The sequence below is a fragment of the Bubalus kerabau genome, chromosome 15 (assembly GCF_029407905.1).
Source record: "Bubalus kerabau isolate K-KA32 ecotype Philippines breed swamp buffalo chromosome 15, PCC_UOA_SB_1v2, whole genome shotgun sequence".
NCBI classification, from domain to species: Eukaryota; Metazoa; Chordata; class Mammalia; order Artiodactyla; family Bovidae; genus Bubalus; species Bubalus kerabau.
The window spans coordinates 61,949,054-61,969,720 of NC_073638.1; the positions used below are offsets into that span (position 1 = coordinate 61,949,054).

The window sequence follows — 20,667 nt, forward strand, 5'->3', positions numbered from 1 at the left end:
ATTATACATCCAACCCACAGTGACTTGCGTTCTCTTAGTAAGCAAAAGTTGTCTCAAATGACAGAAAGTGATTAGCCATCACTTGCTGCATGACGTGAATGGTCTTAAAACTCCCATTTACCCCCTACTGAACCAATCTCTTAAGCTCATTCTAGGGAAGGAGAATGAGCATTTCTCCCGCAACTAACCTAAGTGAAAATATGAGCCCTAACTCTGTTGAACGCAACAAATTTGGTCACAAAGGAAAATGAAAGCAAGCACCCTAATACCAACTCAAGACACTTTAGTTGGAGAAAAACAGCCTGCATCCCATAACATTTTATGATACCAAATGAGATGCAGGCAATGTAATTTCACTTATGTGATTCACTTACAAGCAATGCAAATGCAATCTTGCTGATTACATTTGAAACAAAAGACTGAATCTGCTTATTTATAGAGCAGAACCATAGTCATGCAAAAATCATGCCACCCCGCACCCAGGGTGGAACCAAAAGAAAACAATCTGGCTGAAGACCTTTTCATCTCCATAGAAGGACAAATGATGTTAACCATGAACTCTGGGTTGACCCAATATGCTTAATAATGTGGCATCTTGGTGCCCTCAATTGAAAACAAGGTCAATTGTTAGCTGAGGTGTTCATCTCAACATGCTAACAATGTCCAACATTTTGGTTTTTAGATGGTCATAAGAAATGTTCTGAAAATGCTTTCATCTGTGTGTAATTTTAAACCTTCATTTATCCATGGCTGTGTGTGCGTATACTTACACACACATTTGTACAAAGACAATGGAGAGATACGATGTATAATTTCAACAGGCAGCTACAGACTGCTATAACTAATACATTCACTAGCTGGACCCCTCACAATGCGTATTTTATGAGCTTCTTGGTCTAGTAAGTTGAGGTCTTGAACATTCGGGAACTACTAATTTTAACCACCCCAAAATAGAGCTTTTATTAGATAATTTTCCTATTACGAAGTTCAAAAGTTAGAACTGAATGCAAAAGCTGCTGCCAAATGCCATCTCTGAACTTCCCAAAAAAGCAACAGAGCTGGAAGAATTCTACTTTTCTGTGCTGCCCCAATTTTAAAGATCGAACAGGTACTTCGGGCTCAGCACCAGCAACTGAGCCAAGGCCCAGCTGCCAGCCACAGCATCCGCATCCGAGGCATTTGGCTAGAGTCTGGCTGATAGCTAAATCTGTGGCACCCTAGGCAGAGAGGAGCATCGCCAAAGCAGACCTGGGCCTGGCTGCAGCTGAAACATTAAGAAGTTTAATAGGATACCTCACACCTGCCACAGAGCTTTTTTCCAAGAGGGAAATTGCATATGGCTGGAAACGCTCCTTGCAGAGTGACTTGTGGCTACAGGGTTTCTCAATCTTAATGAAGAAGACACACTTCAACAGTCTACTAAGTGAGGCCAAAAAACTGTTTACAGCTCACAGAGGCAATTTTCTGGGTAGTAATACCACTTCTTTTCGGTCAGAGAGATTATTTCCAAATAGCAACCTTTGAGAAGTTCTCAAAAATGGAGGTGTCTTTGAAGTTAGCCTTCACATTCAACACGTCGGGTCCCAAAATTGTACTCAGATGAAACTTAGGAAAATGTATTGTATTGAAGCATCCAACCTTCTGTCTTCATGTCTGCAAGTGGAAAAGACCTAGAAGTGTATAGGTTTGCTCATTTCCACAAAGCACAAGCAGTGGGCCAGAAACCATTTCATTTGTTTGGAATGTGAGCCACTATCCAAGCACACGGCATATGGCCGCACACTTCTCCATTCCCACATCCCAGCAAAAATGCAACTGCTGTCCAATACACATAGTCTCTGAATAGGAAATGGCCGTGGTTTCTGGAGCTCTGAGGTCCAGAAAAATGCTGCCAGATTTTAGAGGAACCCAGGGGCACATGGGTGGTAAGAACAGGAGATATTATGAAATGAAAGCAAAATGTGATCCTCTAGGGCAGAAAACAGCTGCTCCTGTTTCATTTAAACTTTTTTCCATCATGGGATGCCTCCTACAGGGAGCCTTCCTTCTTTCATGTTTGGGAAAAGGATCAGACCTGAAGACATTTCAGACTCACCTAGGATATGCCTACAGTGGAAAATCAGGAAATAAAATTGAAAAGCAAATGTAATGGAGTTTACAATAAGGACAGACGACATAATAAATACATATTGAAGACTGTTTACTGATTGGTCAGATGTATTTAATTACTGAGCCCACGAGTGCTACAGAGGATTCAAGATCAGCCAGCATCAGCCCTACCCTTACAAAACTTCCAGTCTAGGAAGTACAGTGCTGGTTATCTGTGACTCCCCATTACACTTGCAAATGGAAATTCCCAAATGAAGGTAACTGGTGTTGGACCATTTGTGGATGTAAGTCACATGATACTGTATAAGGCTGATCTTTTGATCTTTGTGTCCCATGCCGCTGCCTTTTTTTTTTTAATTTTTTTTTTTTGGATGTGGACCACTTTTAAAGTCTTTACTGATGTTTTACAATATGGCTTCTGTTCTATGTTTAGTTTTTGGCCTCAGGGCAAGTGGGATCTTAGCTCTCTGACCAGGGATCCAACCCACACTCCCTACATTAGAAGGTGAAGTCTCCACCACTGGACTACCAGGGAAGTCCCTGTCCTAGGCTTCTTATTCTGAGAAACCACTGGGGAAAGGAGACCGTTACACTCTCTTCTACTTTGAGAGGAAAAATGCCTCTCTCTGGTTATATCTTAAGCTCCCCCCAAGATACCATGAATCTTTCCCTTGCATTACGTGGACCAGAAAGATACACATCTACTCAGTATTTTGTATTTCTAATGGCTTCTCCCAGTTGACACCATCGCATGAAATGACAATCATTTCCTGCCTTCGCCTGCCCTCAAGCCCAATGTGTGCATGTCCACTCGAGCACAGACGTGCTTATGAACTCAGTCTCTGGGTGTGCTGTGCCTCGTGTCTCATCCCCACCCGCACTAGAAGGCCTTCTACCTCCAATACTAGTGACAACAACTCTAATATGAACCAACTTTGACAGGAGGACTGTGTCCCAGGCAGCGTTCTAGGTACTATACAAAAATCAACAGATTCAACCCTCATGACAGGCCTACGAGGTAGGTACTAAATTTTTCCCTCATCTATAAACAAGAACATGAAGGGGGGAGGTAAGAACCTTGCCCTAAATCATAAAGTTAATAAAAGACAAAGACACACGGTTCTAGACTCCATGCTCTTAAACACTATTTATCCCTACCTTCTTGTCCAGTGAAGCTCGGGAATACATTCTAGACCCTTGGGCATTTATTCCAAAACTCCTTTCCAAAAGCTTTGTTTGTTAAACTCAACTCCATTCTCTTCATTTTCCGAGCATTCACAGTTATTTTTAAAAATCTAACCGAGAGCCCAAAAGAAGAAGGAGAAATGTAGAAACAAAGGCACCCAATTCTATGAGCACTGAATGCATTCATCGCCCCCTAATCTGACTCCAGATGTGAACAAGCAAAACACATAAATCTGAGTAGACTGGTAGTTCATATAAACAATTCAGAGTCTTATCATGCCTCTCCGAACTGACTGCAATTCATCAAAAATGTAGGAGCAGGTTATATATGGCACCCTCCATTAACTGAAACACACCCATAAATTTCCAAAAGGTAGGACTCAGCACCAAAAAATATCTATGTACGGGTGGAGGAATCCCCACATCTATTCGGAGCTCCATGCGGTTTGTGTCTCCTCCGTGCAGTCTGGCATCATGCATAATGCAACACCGCAACTGCTAACAGCAGGCGCGCACCAGATAATTTACACTTGTTTTTATGGACACGAGGAACTGATCTTTGAAGCCGTCCCTAATGAGATTCCGCTTGGCCCTAACAGCATCCTGAGAGAGTGTTCCGGTTTTCTACTTGGCATCCGGTGCATATTTATAATGCAGAATACAAGCTCATTTAAATTGCACATGTGGATTTTGGTGTCTTCCCTATGTTAAAGAGAGTTATTCATATAATGAGGAACACCGACTCCTCAGAAAGTATACTAACCTATACTTTCCCCAAACAGTGTCACTGCTAATCGCTCCAGGTACTTATCAAAGAGGCAGGTCCATCCAGGGTTTCGACCTGCAGGGCCAAAAGCTGCGTCAACTCCAGCCCAGCTCAGCAGTCTAGCCCCGAAACTCAATTAGGTCCTCAGCCAAAGGAGATCGCCAGAAAGCCTAATTATACACCACCTTTCTCAGTAGACACAGTAAGAAGACAGTCAGGGAAAAAACCTAAAGCCCCAAATTAACCTAAATTAACAACTTCCTGCCCCAAAGTGCTTGCCATGCAAATCTCTCTTATTATCTCCCCTCTTTTACCTCTTCCCCCTTGCAAAACGCTTCCTTAAGCTTCGAACTCCTTAGTAGCATTTATTTTTTGTCACTTAATTTTTAAGAGGTTTATAGCTAAATTACCAGTAATTAGAAATCCATCAAATACTTATTTTAAATTTCATTTGTTTTACCTTTAAAGGAAAAATTTTAAAACACTTTCAATCAGTACCTAACACCAATGTTGTTATAATGTTGTTACCTGTATTAAATCCAAATTACAGGTTTCTGTGAAAATAGTCATGTGGTAAGATATAGAAGAGCTTACTATTAAAAAAAAATAACTGAAGTTGTTAAGAAAACAAAGATGCAGAATAAAATTGGTTCACTTTATGCAAAATGTGTGATTCCCATGATAAAGATGACCCGTTTTCATGGTCTTCATTTCAGATAAACTCCACATATTAGGGACAGCTGTCAGTCAGAGTCCTGGTATGTGCATATGTGCGTGCGTGCTCAGTCATGTCGGACTCTGCGACCCCGTGGACTGCAGCTTGCCAGGCTCCTCTGTCCACGGGATTCTCCAGGCAAGAAAACTGGAGTGGATTGCCATTTCCTCCTCCAGGGAATCTTCCCGGCCTGGGGATCAAACCCATGTCTCTTGTGTCTCCTGCATTTGCAGATGAATTCTTTACCACTGAGTCAATATCATGCTTCCACTCAGTAATAGTTGATGCCAAACAGGATCAATAAATAAACACTTTACAAGGAGTTAAGACAGCATACTTTCTAACGCCTCTGTTTTTAAGGTTGGGAACGACACAGGAAACCCAAAACTTTAGGGTCAAGATGAAAGTGAAACTGGTATTTTTCCTATGTTAGAAATGAGAGTCTACTACTGTCAAAGTAAGAGTCAACTGGAGGCAGGACAGATGATAGCATTAGTGTAGGAGTATCAGAAATACTCACTCTGAGCTTCATCCAGCTCCATCCTGAAAAAAACACGGGAGACTCATGTTACCCTTTTTAAAGGCACGCATAGCGTCAAGTCTATATACATGCTCTCAAAATGAATGAATGATTCCAAGGGAGTACACACTTCCTGGGGAAGCACACGGTAAGAGAATATGGAATTCTTACAAATTCAACAGTCACTCATTCCTTCAACAGGTATTTGAAGAGTGTCTAGAACGTGCTAGCACGTGACAGGTGCTGCAGGTACAGAAAGGCAACAAAGTAAAAAGCAAAGAGTCCCACAGTCTTCAGAGAACTTAAAGCCTAGTTGCAAGACAGACACTTCACAAACAGTCAGAAAAAAATATGTATAAAAAGTGTGACCAAAGAAAAGCATTGCTCATAGGAGGTGCTCTGAGTCCATACATACAAAGAATTCACGGAATCCAGAGAAAGGAGTAGGGGCTCCCCTGAAGCAGTGACAACCGTGGAGGGAGGAAAAGAAAGCATATTTAGGGAGGAGGACCGTCAGCAACAGTCTGAGCCTCAAAGTTGGGGGCCTGCTGCTCTCCCACACCTCTCAGTACTTCTCCACTTGGAAAAATAAAAAATTCAGGAGGCATGCCTAGGAAGCTGGATTTACAATGTATCTTCTCTTCAATGTCAGCCCAGAATCCAGACGGAACTGAAGACCTTGGGAAAAACTGGTGGATAGATCACCGAAGCTGGCACTAAGTGCTGCCAAATGTCTGGCTGGCACAAATACACGGGCTAAATTGGCCATAAAAACCTCACTGTAGTCTTGCTCCTCTCAAAGGAAATCATTTTGCCATCCACAGTGAGGCTTACCCAGAGGCCAGTCTTGGGGGGAGGCCTTGAATTTTGAGCTTAACTCAATTGCACGGTTTAGGGCAAGAGTTTCATGTTTCAGATGTGCAGTCAGGTAATCCGATCCCATCAGAGTTTTAATGGCTTCTAAAGAATCCAAAGTGTTAAATCCTTTTCCCAGCCTCCCCCAGACAGTCTGATGGTGCTTTTTTTTTAACCTCCATTCCTCTCCATCCAGTCTTTTACTCTCATACCCAAACTGTTCCTAATCTGAAACACCAAGTTAATATTCATTTCTTCTGATTGTAATCAGTGTTCTAAAACAGTGAATGTGCACCTACCATACATACTCCCTTTAAAAAACACTGAGAGAAAATAAAACAAATAAAGTGGAATATGTAGAAAGGGGGTTTTACTTCAGGGGCAACACCATTATCAGGAGACCTTCCTTCTAAGCCTGGGAAGAACATTTTCTGGTTCTGCAGAAACCAAAGGCAGCAGACCCAAGCCAATTCCTCACCTCCAGGAAAACGCACATCAGCAAGAGCTACACTGTCCAAAGCAGCAGACGGAGCTGAGATCAGCGTTTGTTAAGTCTGTGCCCCTGGCTATCAGCAGGTTAACAAAGACTCAATCCCTCCCTCCCAGTGTGGGAATCCCTTGGGAGACAGCGCTACCTTAAATACTTGAAAACTACTGAGACAAATAAAAACTTCTCAACAAGAACAGAAGACACACCCAGCTTCACGGCAACCAAAAAACTGATGGTGAAGGATGAGCCACGTGGCACCATTAAAACCCTGCTAAAGTTCAAGTGTTGACACTGTGGGTACAATCCTGGTAAACAACGGTATTAATAACAATATTTACCAGGCACAGAGCATTGGGACACGGTGCTAAGTGCCTTATTCTGTACTAAGCATCATCTAATATAACCTCCACCATTACCTATGGGCGCATATATTATTATGATCTGTGACCACAGTAAAGATGAGATTCTAGGAGCGGAGTCTGCAAGTGAACACACAGAAGGGGCACCTGGGTAGACAGCCAGGATTATGGACATACTTTTGGGGAACTTCTTAAATGATAGCAGTTTTTATATCTTTGAATGTGCCTAGATTTCTGCTTAGCAACAACCACTCCACTCCCAAACTCTCCTCTCCAAAATACACTCATGCATTCTTTGGTCTCCTGTTCTGCTGACTGCTTTGTTAAGTCCAGCGGTGATTCCAGCAGCCCGTGGTAGAGCACCTCTCAAAGCAGTGCTGTTTGTTTATAAGGTGACACAGCCCTCCCTGCAGAGTGTGGGGGCGTGACTAAAATCTCCTAATGGCCAGAAAGCTCATTTTAGTTCTACACTTGACAAAATAAACACCTCATAAAGGCAGGTAAGCAGAAGCTACTTTCCACTTTGGACTGCTCTATCTTAATAACCTTTGAAAGCAAGAAATCCACTGTGGGGAACAGGCTCTCGCACAGAACGCAACACACAATTATGCACAGAGAAACTGCAATAAAAGCACAACTCCCTATGTAAAGTTTGTTGTTTTGTTTTTTTTTTTCCTCAAAAGGGGGTACCTCTCACCAATATAAGCCATTCCTAAATTGCAAAGGTTCCTTTGCTGCAAATTCTGGCCACATTAGCAAGAACAAACCCAGCCGGTCTGAAAAACCTGGGCATTTGAATTCCCTGAAACCAGTTCCCAAAAGAGCTGATTTTTCCCCCCTTCTTTTGTCCACAGAAAATGAAGCTCCACTTACATGTTGGGAGGAAATATTTCAAAACATTCCCTTTTTCCTCAAAGTGCAGAATTTATGGTAACAGATAATTAACAACAAATGACAAACAATGTGAGCAGTAAAGGTCCCAGTTTGGTTGCCAAGATGATGGTATCGAATTCCAAGATAAACAGCGGAGCGTGCCGGCTGCCATTAACGTGGCGGAGGGGTCGAGATGGAGAGATGCAAAACAGGCCAGCCATCCAGCACCGAGGGGCAGGGACACGGGGGCCAACCACCTCCCACGCGGTTGCTATTTCCCTTCTGAATTCTCAAGAGCATCAGCCGATGAGGGGGTGGGACTAGACTCACTCTTCTGTAAGGAAAAGGACACCTACCTGTGCTTTTCTATTTCACATGGAGGGGGAAGAGAGTCTTCTTTGAACTGCACTATGGAAGAATTAGGAATTAATATCCTTCAGGAGTTAATACCTCCTTCCTGGTCTGTCAGTTCTTCCCAAAGACTTCCCCCCTCCTCATTCTTCTTTACTCTAAGCTGGTGCAGACAAAATAGGTTTCAGGGCATCCAGCTGTGCCCAAAATGTGAGGGTCAGGAACAAAGTGAAAACAAGTTAACTGTGAAAGTCAGAATCAAGCACAACACACGGTAAGTCTCCTAGAGACTAACAGAGGGCAGACCTTGGGCAGCTGACATTTCAGATATTTTTACATTTCTCAAAAACCAGTTCATGGTTCACTATTTCTCAAATGGATTTTTTTTTTTTTTAACATTGAAACACAGACCTAAACTTCTGAGTTACTCAAAAAAGTCTAACAAATTATTCCGTCTCAGGGATCAACACAGGTCAGTGTATCAAAAATTTCGATTCTGATCCTTTCAAATGCTGGATTCATTGGTAGAGTTGGCATGCATACCCCAAAAACCCAAGGTGAAATTTGTCTTATCTCCCCGCTGACTGATGTTCAGGGATGTGCTGACATACTCCTGGCGTTCAAGTCAAGCCCAAGGCCAGGGACATCATAACTGCAAGAAAGAGTTAGAATCTAATAATATACCTGCCAGGCCCTCCCTCTCCTTTTCTCTCTCTTCTTCACATATAGCACTACTTTCCCTCTTCTCCATAAAACGTGTTATCTCCTCATTGTATTTCCTCCACACCCTAGCAGGACCAATGTACAAAAGTTGGTACTTTTTACAAAATGGAATATTAAATATAAGGCAAAACTAAGAGTAATGGGTATCTGTGATTATTAAAAAATATCTGTGATTATTAAAAAATGCCTCATACAGTCTGACAGGCTTCTGTGGTTATCTCTGAAGTCTTAAGGCAAAAAAATGAAACAAAAGGGGGAAATTTTTCCAAAACTCAGGACCAAAACAGAGCTGGTAGAAGGTCCATGTTATAGCAAAAGGCTAACTCAGGAAATCAGAGAAACATGCTGAGGCTGCTTAGCTGGTGGGAGACTTTACCTTTTTTTTTTTCTTAATTTCAGTTTTAAGTCTTTGGGCAAAACACATTTTAAACTAAGTGTACAATATGTAAACGGTTTGAAACTTGGTCTGTGGCCCAAATACCTAAAACTAAATACCACAAGTAAACCGCTTTTCTTAGCCAATCAGCAGAAATGCCAAAATAGTCCACCAAAAGATGAGAAAAGATATTTTTCTTCCAATTGGAGAATTATCAAATCTTTTAGCTGGAAGGTTTCAGAGACTGTCTATTCAAAGAAATAAATGGATTTGAGTAGAGTTCATGTTATGGTGGTAGGGCACCACAATCTTGTAAGGAAGCCACTGCCGACAAATGAACCTCAAGAAGAGTTTAATTCTCACGTGAAATTTTAAAGCTCAATACTAAGAAGTTCTGAAAATTTACCTCTTTGCTCTATTAAATGGTGCTAGTGTTTTTTTGTTTTGTTTTTTTCAACTAGTGTCAAGAGCTTTGCTATTTAATATAAAAATATATGAAAATTTAAACCAACTAAAGTGTATATTCTTGATGTGTGGTAAAGAAAAAAAAAATTAAAAGCCTGCAAAACAACACATTTTCTTATTTGCATACATTTTACCCTTTTACAGGGACAAACTGAAGGAAAAAAAATCTTCAAAGCAAAAGAAAAATATGCAGATCCAAATACTGCAAAGGCCAATAAATTCAACAAAGTTTCCTCTTTGCAAAGTTAGTGTTTCTACACAGACAAAGCCTTTAAGTGTACTTTTTACATTAAAAAAAAAAAAAAAAAAGGCAGACTAACATAGTGATCTGGAAAATCCTGGCAATTTTGTCCACACTGATATTTAAATAATAGCCTAATTATGCTAGGAGAGCTACTGAAACACCCAGTTTCCAGGATGCTAGGTAAGTCTAAAAGGGAAGGAGACATGGGAAGGAGAGAGCGAAGAAAAAACTGAAGAAGATGAAAAACAAGCTGATGCACACATTCCAAGACTCGGTGAGTTTCTTCTCCTTTTTGAAATAGTTCAGAACTACCTAGAGCTTGTTATATGAGAGGTGGCAGATTTAATTATTAGCTTTGTTTTCATATCTTAAAATCTACATCTTCACAGGCTCTAAATCTTAGAATTGAAATTAAGTATGTTTCAAATACAGACTCCCTATTACAGTACTCCTTTCCTGGTTAACTAGTCTTGTCATTTTTGTCTATTTTTATCAAAACATCCCCCTGAAAGAAATGTTTTTTAAAAATTGTACTCAGCTCAGGAGATAAATTTAATCCATAAGGAGAGGTGATTAACAATTGCCCAGTTTCAGGATATGCCAATCCACTGACTGTAGCCACACTTTTTGTATGAATCTTTTCTCTCTATAAAAGTAGGTAACTGTTTCAGGATTTGAAATCCAGGCATACCATAGTAGAAAGAATCGGCTTTGTCAAAATTCTTTACCCTCCCAGAGAGTCAAGGAACCAAAAACAAACAAAACTACCTAGTTATGCAACATACAGCTAAATTTCTAAGGACAAATCCATATGGGACAAAAAAAAAAAAAAATCTAATTTTAGGTTGCCTTTTAAAAGCAAAGAAATCAACGGAATAGGAAAAAAGTCAGTTCTGAAATGAAGCCTAAACTGTCATGGACCACGAGACCAGTACCCTCAGGGAGCATAACAGGAAAAAGAACTTATTTTTTAAAAGAAATGAGAGAGGAAAAGAAAAAACACCCTGTGTTTGTACATGAGCACAAACCAAGAGGGCCATTCAGCATCTCCAAGATGAATTTCAGATTGAAAACATTAACAAAAATTATGGCCATGCTAATGTGCAGGCCAGTGATAAATTTGTAATGAGAATGAGAAAGCGGCTTACCAAGAGAAAAATGTTTAGAATTTTTTTTTTTTTTTTCACACAGCTAATGCAACCCAGCTCTTCGACAAAGAATGAATTTCTACCTTGTGAGTACTGTGCAATTTTACAGAGCCCCAGACAATCATTCATTGATACTCCTCTTCCTCCCTATGCGAGGTGGGGGGTCACTGGTCTTCTCCTCCAGTGTATCCCCGTGATGTCTCACTATGTAGTCTTTCCCTACAGAATATCACTAATGATGAGGGAGTATTGTTCTTTATTTCAAACAGACTAAAGGAAAGAGAAGAAAAGAGGAAACCCTAGACGGCCAGGGTAGGAAGGAATGATGCTAAAGTGCATCGAGTGCAACGGCTGGTGAGGAACTTGAAATTCAAAGACGCTCAACTTGTTCAGGATCACAGACCTAATTAGTGACCAAGACAGAACCAGAATCCAGGTTCCCTGAAATACTGTCAAGTCATCTGCGACAGCAAGCTCTTTATTTACCGATACTGTACACTTTTCTGGCTTCCAAAAATGAACTTGACAGCATTTCTTAAATAGATTTCCCTCTATTAGATGCTAAGAAGTCAGCAGCATCTATGGCCTCACATCTTCACATACATGAGCAAGCTGAATGACACTGAACCAAGAAACAGCCTTTGGTCTCTAGCTGGATTACAACACAGAACAGAAGAAGGTACCACCCAAGGAAGCTGGGCCCAAAGAAAGCAGATTTACATGAGAGTGAGCCTTCAACGCAAATCTTGCTAACTAAAAGCAGAAGGGACTGCAGACAAATCACATGTTTATCATTCTTTAAATGTTTTTTTTATCATAAAAGCATTATAGAGTTCTTATAAAATAGACGAAAGTATATAAAATAAAAAGTGTTAAGATCTTTACCTATCATTCCTTCCCCTAAATTTATTTGTAAATTTATTCCCTACAGAATCCCCAATAATGTTGATATTTATCTTTTTACACATTTTGAGATTTTTTTTAACCAAATGGTATCATTCTCTAACACTCTTCTGTAACTTTCTTCTTATATCTAAGGATACCTATTGTGTTTAGTCGTTCAGTTGTGTCTGACTCTTTGTGACTCCATGGACTGTAGCTTACCAGGCTATTTTGTCCATGGGATTTTTCAGGCAAGAATACTGGAGTGGGTTGGCATTTCCTACTTCAGGGGAATCTTCCCGACCCAGGGATCAAACTTGTGTCCCAAGCATCTCTTGCACTGGCAGGTGGATTCTTTACCACTCTGCCACCTCGAAAGTGCCAAGGATAACTAATATAGACCTGAAATAAATATTTATTTCCTACCACTTAAGAATAAAACTTCAGATTAGACAAACAAAATCTTGTAAGAATTCGGCATGGGATGATCACCAGAATACCCTAAAAGCTTCAGGCCATTTTTGATGAGCAATGCCCAAGCAAACACTGACAGTGCTCTAAAATGCAACAAAGCAACAAGGACAAGTTGGACTTGTCAAGTTTCACACAAGCAGTTCAGGAAAAAAAAAAGATGTTAACACTTCATGCTCACCAGCTACTGGAAAAGACCGGAAGTATGATCACAGCATTTATTTACCAATGCTATCTTCTGGGCACTATGTCATATACATCATCTCAAGTAGTGCTGACAACCATCTTAGAGAGTCATTGAACCCATTTTACAGATGAGAAGATGGAAGTTCAGTAATCCAGCCCATCATCACCTAGCCAAGCCAGCAACTAGTGAGATCAGCTTTCGGATAGAGATCTCTGACTTCACACCACATTATCAGCAACCGTGTGAACACTGTCCTCATTCCCCAGCTCAAGCTATATCATTTGTGCTCAGTCCTGGTTAAATCCAGTTAACTCTTAAGGCTTCTATTTTAACCACTAAGGTCCATCTAGTCAAAGCTATGGTTTTTCCAGTAGTCATGTATGGATGTGAGAGTTGGACCATAAAGAGAGCTGAGCGCCGAAGAATTGATGCTTTTGAACTGTGGTGCTGGAGAAGACTCTTGAGAGTCCCTTGGACTGCAAGGAGATCCAACCAGTCCATCCTAAAGGAGATCAGTCCTGAGTGTTCACTGGACGGACTGATGCTGAAACTGAAGCTCTAATACTTTGGTCAGCTGATGTGAAGAACTGACTAACTGGAAAAGACCTTGATGCTGGGAAAGATTGAAGGCACGAGGAGAAGGGGACGAAAGAGAATGAGATGGTTGGATAGCATCACTGACTTGGTGGACATGAGTTTGAGCAAGTTCTGGGAGTTGGTGATGGACAGGGAAGCCTGGTGTGCTGCGGTCCAGTCCTGGGTCACAAAGAGTCGGACACGACTGAGCAACTGAACTGACTGACTGACTTAATGCTTCTGTTTTAACCACAGCCATAGGTAGAGAGCCTCAGACACTGATAGGGCTACGAAGGCTTGAGCCTAGCACAAGAGAATGCAGGCCACTATGATTCTACAGGGAAAAATCAGGTGACAACACTCAGCTCTCCAGATTCCTTGTCCCCTTGGGGCTGACAAACCCATGAATAACTCGAGGTAGGTGAGACATCCCAACAGGCACTAAGTCAGGGCACAGAGAAAGACAAATACTATACATTTTCACTTACATGTGGCATCTAAAACATAAAAGGACAAATACAGCAAAACAGAAACACAGACAGAGAACAGACTGCTGGTGAGAGGCAGAGGGAGGGGCAAAACAGATGTGGGTGATTGAGAGGTGCAAACTATTAGGTATAAAATAGATAAACTACAAGAATGCAATATACAGCACTGGGAATATAGCCAATATTTTATAATAACTTTATGTGGAATATAAAGTATAAAAATATAGAATTACTATTTTGTATATCTGAAACTAATATAATTTTGCAAGTTAAATATATTTCAATAAAAAATTTAAAAAATGAAAAAATTTTAAAAAAGAAGTCAGGGCATCTTCCAACATTGACAGCTAAAAATTACACCCAGCCAAGTTTGCTACTATGGGTTCCCCGATGGCTCAGCAGGTGAAGAATCCACCTGCCATGCAGGAGACACAGGAGATGTGGGTTTGATCCCTGGGTTGGGAAGATCCCCTGGAAAAGGAAATGGCAATTCACTCCAGTATTGTTGCCTGAAAAAGCCCATGGACAGAGGAGCCTGTCGGGCTACAGTCCAACGGGTCGCAGACATGACTGAGCAAATAAGCGTAGGACAAGTTTGCTAGTAATGACTCCTTGAGGAAGACAGGACAAAACTTACCAGTGATTTTCTTATTTATTCATTTCTCTATACTCCACTAATTTTCAAAATGAACTGAGACAGAATAAAAAAGTGCAGAATCAATAAAACAACCATCTATGAGAAGAATTAACAATTATTGAGTACAGACTATATACTAAGCATTCCTCTAAAAACTTTACAGATAATAATGTTTTTAACCTTCACAACAACTTTTGGAGATAGGTGCTACTTTTATCATCTATATTTTAGAGATGGGAAAAAAGGGAAGTTAATACACTTCTCCACAGTTGGTTATGCAGCTAGTAAGTCATGCAACCAGGTTTTAAATCCAACAATCTAATTCCACTGGTGAGACAGACCACTATACTACACTGCCTCCTCAAAACAAATGTAAAAGAAAAGAGTTAAGTAAGATTCCAACGTGTTGGCAACTAAAGCCATAGACAAGAAAGTACAAAGTGTCCAAAACTGAAAATAAAATTTAATTTGAGCTTCCTAGCAACCAATCTTGAAAGAAAAAGGTGAGGGATTAACCTCAATAGGATAGCCAATCATCCTGGTTTGCAAGGGACTGAAGGGTCTCCCAGGAAGTGTGACTTTTGATACAAAAACAGATATGGTTAGATACCTTACTAAAGATGTTTTACAGTACTTAATTAGGCCTCAGACAATGTAAAACATACAAAATCTTGTTGGTGTTTTGAGATCTACACTGATTCCTTGAGCACCTTCTCCCACCCTCACTGAAAATACTAAATACGTTTCATCATTAAAAATACTAAATAGCATTCTGCTTGGGAACATGACAAGGCTGTAGAAAAATGAAGCCCTGTTCATTGCTGGTTTTCAACCATCACATCTATCAGTATCTTTAAGCATCTGGATAAGAGGGGCTTACAAATTCTGGGTTCAATTCTGCCCTGCCAACTTCAGCTGTGCTTTAATTTTCTTTCTCAAGGTCATATGGGATTGCTTTCTTTAAAAAAAAAAAAAAAAAAAAAAAACTTCCCTACATCACAGGCAGAGATGCAGACCAGTGATTTCTAGAAGGCCTGGTGACAACCTGTTCAGAACTCCCAAGTGAAACCAAACCAGGACCATGTGGTAAAACCCTTAATGCCAGTTGAAATGACAGCTTTGAAATCAATGATGAGGTTATGAAGATGGGAACTGGGTCTTATGCATGGGTGTTCCCCTCACAGCACATCCTGCAAATAAATGTCCTAACTGCAATCTTAATCTTGGTATGTCAGAGCTAAAAGGGTTCATATCTATCACTTGGTGCAAATGTTTACATTTACTGAGAGAGAAGGTAAATTGTCCAAGATGGGTCACAAAGCTAAGGTGCGACAAACTAATTAAATGGGAAGTGAACTATTTCTTAACTAAGGTAATTAAACCTCAACTAGGTTTCCTGAAATAAAAAGATACAGACCAGCACTGTAACCAGTCCAGGCGATCTGTCATGGGTCTCCACAGATGTCAGTCGTAAGTGCAAAAGGAAAGCCAATGTTTTAAGAAACTCATGCAAAATAAATGAGCAACTATTCAAGAAGAAAAGACAAAATACCTTCAGGGAGAGGAGTAGAGCTCTTTTGTGTTTTAACCATGACATGTTAAAAATTTAGAAAAACTGAAGAAATTTTAGACTAAATATTTTATAGGTATTTTCCAGCCAATTTAGGTTTCTATTTAGACCCCAGGCAATCTTTTTAGACATAACATGATCATATTTAACCAAAAAACCTGAATGCCCAGTATGGGCTGGTCAATATGCTAGGGGGCCAAGCATGGAAAAGAAAGGTCAAGGAAAAGGTTGGCCAGCATCTTGATAATGTGTACATTCCTTCAAACAACACTGAGTGTTAAGACTGGTCAGAGATCCCAATGAAAATCTCCAAATCTCGATCACAATTTTTCAACACAATGCACAATCAAATCCATGGATCAAGCAAGTGATCAATCAATATTTCTAAACACCTGTCACCTGCTCAATCCTTGCCTTGAAAAAGAAATGAATGATACAGGACTTTCCTGGTGGTCTAGTGGTTAAGACTCCATGCTCCCAATGCAGGGGTCTGGGTTCAATGCCCAGTCAGGGAACTGGATTCCACGTGCTACAGTGCCATAACTAAAGATCCTACGTGCCTCGATGAAGACCGAGGAGCCCATGTGACACGACTAAGACCCAGCACAGCAAATAAATAAATAAATGTTAAAAACTGTTTTTAATAAAACAAACCTGCCCCAGTATTTTAAAAAAAAGAAATGAATGATATAGTTTGAAAGAGAAGGTAGGGAGAACGGAGGGGTAAGAGAGAAAAAGAGAAGAATAAAAATAGAGGTGGTCTGGTTGGAGGAAAATATCAAGTGATGAAACATGTCATGTTGGTGGAGGGTGGGGGGTGGATGGGCATAGTCATTCTGGACTGGGGAAGAGAGAAGAGGTTTCCTAGATGCAGAGGGCCAAGAATTGACTCTCAGCAGAGCTGAAATGTGAGCGTCTCAGCTGTGAGAAACAGTGAAGGCAATGGCACCAAGACAGAAAGGCCCACGGGGCGCCAACACGCGTGGCTGGAACAAAAGGTGTAGGTGGGAAGCCCTCCACCTGCACCTTTGTTCATGGGTGATGAAGGTGCAAAGGGCAGCTGGAGTTAACCGTGGAGGAACTACTCCTCCCAGGGCAGAAGTCTGGTAAGACGGCTACACAGCTGTCCAAGCCGCCACTGCAAACTCCACTTTCCAAGCCTTGTTTTCATAAAAGGTATAATTTGATCCTTCGAATTTTTCATGGCTAGATCATGTACATCAGTTCTAAGGCTACATGATTTTTAAAATATCATTGTGCATTCACAGCTCACCAGTGGAATCTTAGGGCTACAAACAAGCAAAGACTAAGCTGAGATTCCCTGTCAGTCGTTTTCCAAGGAATCTGGGGCAAAACATACTTTCTTTTGCCTGGAAGGAAACAAAAATCCACAAAGTGCTGTGCCATTCTTTAATAGAAATGTTACACCAGCAAAGCAGAGCTCAAGGATTCCTAAGTCCAGTTTGCACACATTCTATAACATATTTGAAGGAAAAGCAATTATTAGAAGCAGAAGAATAAAAGGAATATTTGAAATGAACACACAGTTAGTGTTCAGAAAAGCCATTTTAACAAAGAAAAGTCTTTCCCTTAAAAACTTTTCCTTAAAACCAAGAAACCCTCATTATTATGAACATATCCTGATTTAAAGAGAGTATAAAAATCTTAGAAATAGTTTAGCATTAACCACTTGCAAGGATTTCTCTATTTCTTCTTTTTTTTTTGCAGAAATCCTATCATAGATAATTGAGTAGCTCTACAGAATATGCAAACTTGCAAAGTAACATCCTAGTACTTATGACAATACCCAGGCAGTCAAGAGAAAGATCTTTGTGTTTGGTTAGTGTTTGTAAATTTGAGGAGGGGGTTGCATGTATCTGTGTGTGTGTCTGTGTTGGTGGCGGGAGGGAGGTGGACTTACTGGTTTTTTTTTTTTTTTTTTTTTTTTTTTTTAATGTCCAAATAAAACAATTACTTTAAAAAAAAAGAGCTTGTGACTTGGACATGCTCCGAGTTCAGTTTTGCCAGGAATGGCAAAATCAGTCAACAGATCCCTAACCTCCTTTCTCTCTTGACTATACAATGCTTTTCAAAGGGGTTTAGTCCTACCATGAAAGACTCATGTTAGACATTGGAAGGGTCTAATAGAGAATGAGCACCAGGCCTTGAATAAACAAGGGAGATGGTGACCTTTTGCCCCTTCTGCTGAAAGCCCAGCACATCCTGTAGCAGAGGAACAGAAAAAAAGCTGGTGTGCACCCAGGTGCTGCAAAACCCGTGCCTCTGGATTTCTCCCACACTTTGTTCCTTAAACAGTTTAAACCGAGACAGGACTTAAATAAAAAGTATTAGGGAGTGAGGGAAAAGTACAATTCCTGGAACCCACTGTCCCACTGTCCCTTAATCCTTTGTTCCCCATATTGTTCAAATCCAGCAGCATGCTGCACACGTTCTACGAGCAACAGGCAAGACAACAGATTTAGCAGTGGCTGGACAGTTAGTCCCAATTAGGCCTATTTCCCAGCTGAATGTAAAGGGCTGGTGGGGTGAGTTATAGGGGAAAAAAAAAAACCTACAGAAATTTTAAGGACATTTCATCAGGGAGACAAGCAATGCAAGGTAAATCCAAACTGAACTAGGGGTCGGGAAATCTGCCAAAATTAGCTGTGTGACATTAGGTGAATATCTGAACCTCTCTGTTGTTATCCACAAAATGTAGGCAAGCCCTTGAGGGCTCTAAAGATCTAATAGCAAATTATGGTCGACTGTACATACTCTGGAAAGGTTCAGCATTACCCAGATGCGGAGGATTCCTCTGAGCCATACTTGGAACCACAGATAACCCATCTGTTTGGTGAAGCATACATCTTTTATTCTCCAAGTCATTAGTGACTTTCTAATTCCCTAATGGCTAATTTTTTTAAGTTCACAAGTGATACTTACATATGTACATGTGGCGGCTGGAACCTGCTCTGGTTGATGTTGTAATGCGTGAATGCCTGGGTGGGGTTGGAGCTGTACTCATCCACCGTGATGGTAACTTTGCCTTGAGAAGGAATCCCATGTGCCATCCTTCCTCTCTATAGGCATGAGCAATTCACAACTTTCCAGAGCGAAGGATGGAAGTGGGCATGGTGCGTTTCAGCCAACCTCTGAACCCAAGGATCTACTCATCAATACTGCTCTGCGTTTCTGGAAAAAACAAAACAAAAAAAATGAGGACAAAGAAAAAGAGGACATTCTAAACAATGTCAGACGTGACACCTGGATGTGAAATTGGTTCAGGAAAAATCTTAATCTGTGTGGTCGCTTCATGGACAAAACCTTTCCCAACTCTCCATCCAGCACGTACTTCAGAATGGACATGGCACTCCAAATGACACGGCTGGCTGCTAGCAAATCATTTCAATGGTGTTCAAACTAAGATTTCCTCTTTAATTGTAATTATGCCACTTAACGTGAATTACGGAAGGGCACATCCACAGTTGCCATGGTGTCTAACTATAAATGGTTTGAGCTCAAAGTGGAGAGTCTTCCAAACCTTCCCTGCTAATTGGAACGTTTGGTCTGTACAAAGTTGGTGTCACAGAATAATTTGAAACCTCAGTGCTTAGCACAGCCATAAAACACAATGCCAAATGTAAATTTAAAATGCTGTGTTCATCACAGATACCTGTGTGTAACTATGATACACACATAATATATGCACACATCACATATAATTTTTCAGTGGTTCCAAAATACATAGGTACTCAAAGCACGGTATACATATAGATTCTACTCCAGCCAAGAACTTTATGTTAAGGCAAATCCTTCTTGCTACATGTAACATAGGTTCTTAAAACCGTCCAGTTACCCAGGGGACAGTTGAACACATCCAGGCTTGGATCACCATTTTGGGTGCATTCATTACCAGCCTCTTGAAGACCAGAAGGAGCAGTAAAGAAAGGTGGCCATAGAATCTACCGCTTCACTCCTGCTTGAAAGTGAAAGTCGCTCAGTCATGTCTGACTGTTTGTGACCGTATGGACTATACAGTCCATGGCATTCTCCAGGCCAAAATACTGGAGTGGCTAGCCTTTCCCTTCTCCAGGGGATCTTCCCAACCCAGGGATCAAACCCAGGTCTCCTGAATCGTAGGCAGATTCTTTACCAGCTGAGCCACAAGGGAAGCCTCACTCCTGCTTGGTGCTGCAATATTCTCAGTAGCTGGTTTCATCCTTTAAAATTTTTTTCAGCTCATTTTTGATTATTTGTATAAAAGACACTATATTATTTGTTGCACTGGGTTCAGAAATGAGGATGTTTATTTTTACAGCAGGTGCACAAAGACTGAGCAGAGCCCATCCCTGCCTCTAAGCTGTTGCAATTGATCAGGGAAGTTTTCAAGAAGGGGACAGCGTGCTCCTTGGATACCCTTGGGTTAACCCACACTCTTACTTTAAGCACTCTGCATTGCAATACGTTCACCACGTGCACCATGAAGTTCTGGGAATCTTAGATGCTATCTCAAATAAAAATATTTAGAATAATAAGATTAGATTTAAATTTGGCATGAAACACCTTAAATATCAAGCAAAAGGCAGATGGCTTGCCATAGGCCATTTATTTTATTATTTTACAACCCAGGGCTTGTGTAGTCCTCCATATGCTAGCTGAGCTAAGAAATTCCACAGC

General features: G+C 40.8%; 1 protein-coding gene across 1 annotated transcript in view; it reads right to left on the bottom strand.

Moving 5' to 3' along the window:
• MPPED2 (metallophosphoesterase domain containing 2) overlaps positions 1–19,164 on the bottom strand; it is a 203,107-nt gene extending 183,943 nt beyond the window's left edge. The window contains exon 1 of the mRNA XM_055549195.1: positions 18,934–19,164. Within this exon, the coding sequence (XP_055405170.1) occupies positions 18,934–19,061 (128 nt within the window). The 5' untranslated portion in view covers positions 19,062–19,164. The remainder of the gene's footprint in view (positions 1–18,933) is intronic.
• Between the last annotated feature and the right edge of the window lie 1,503 nt (positions 19,165–20,667).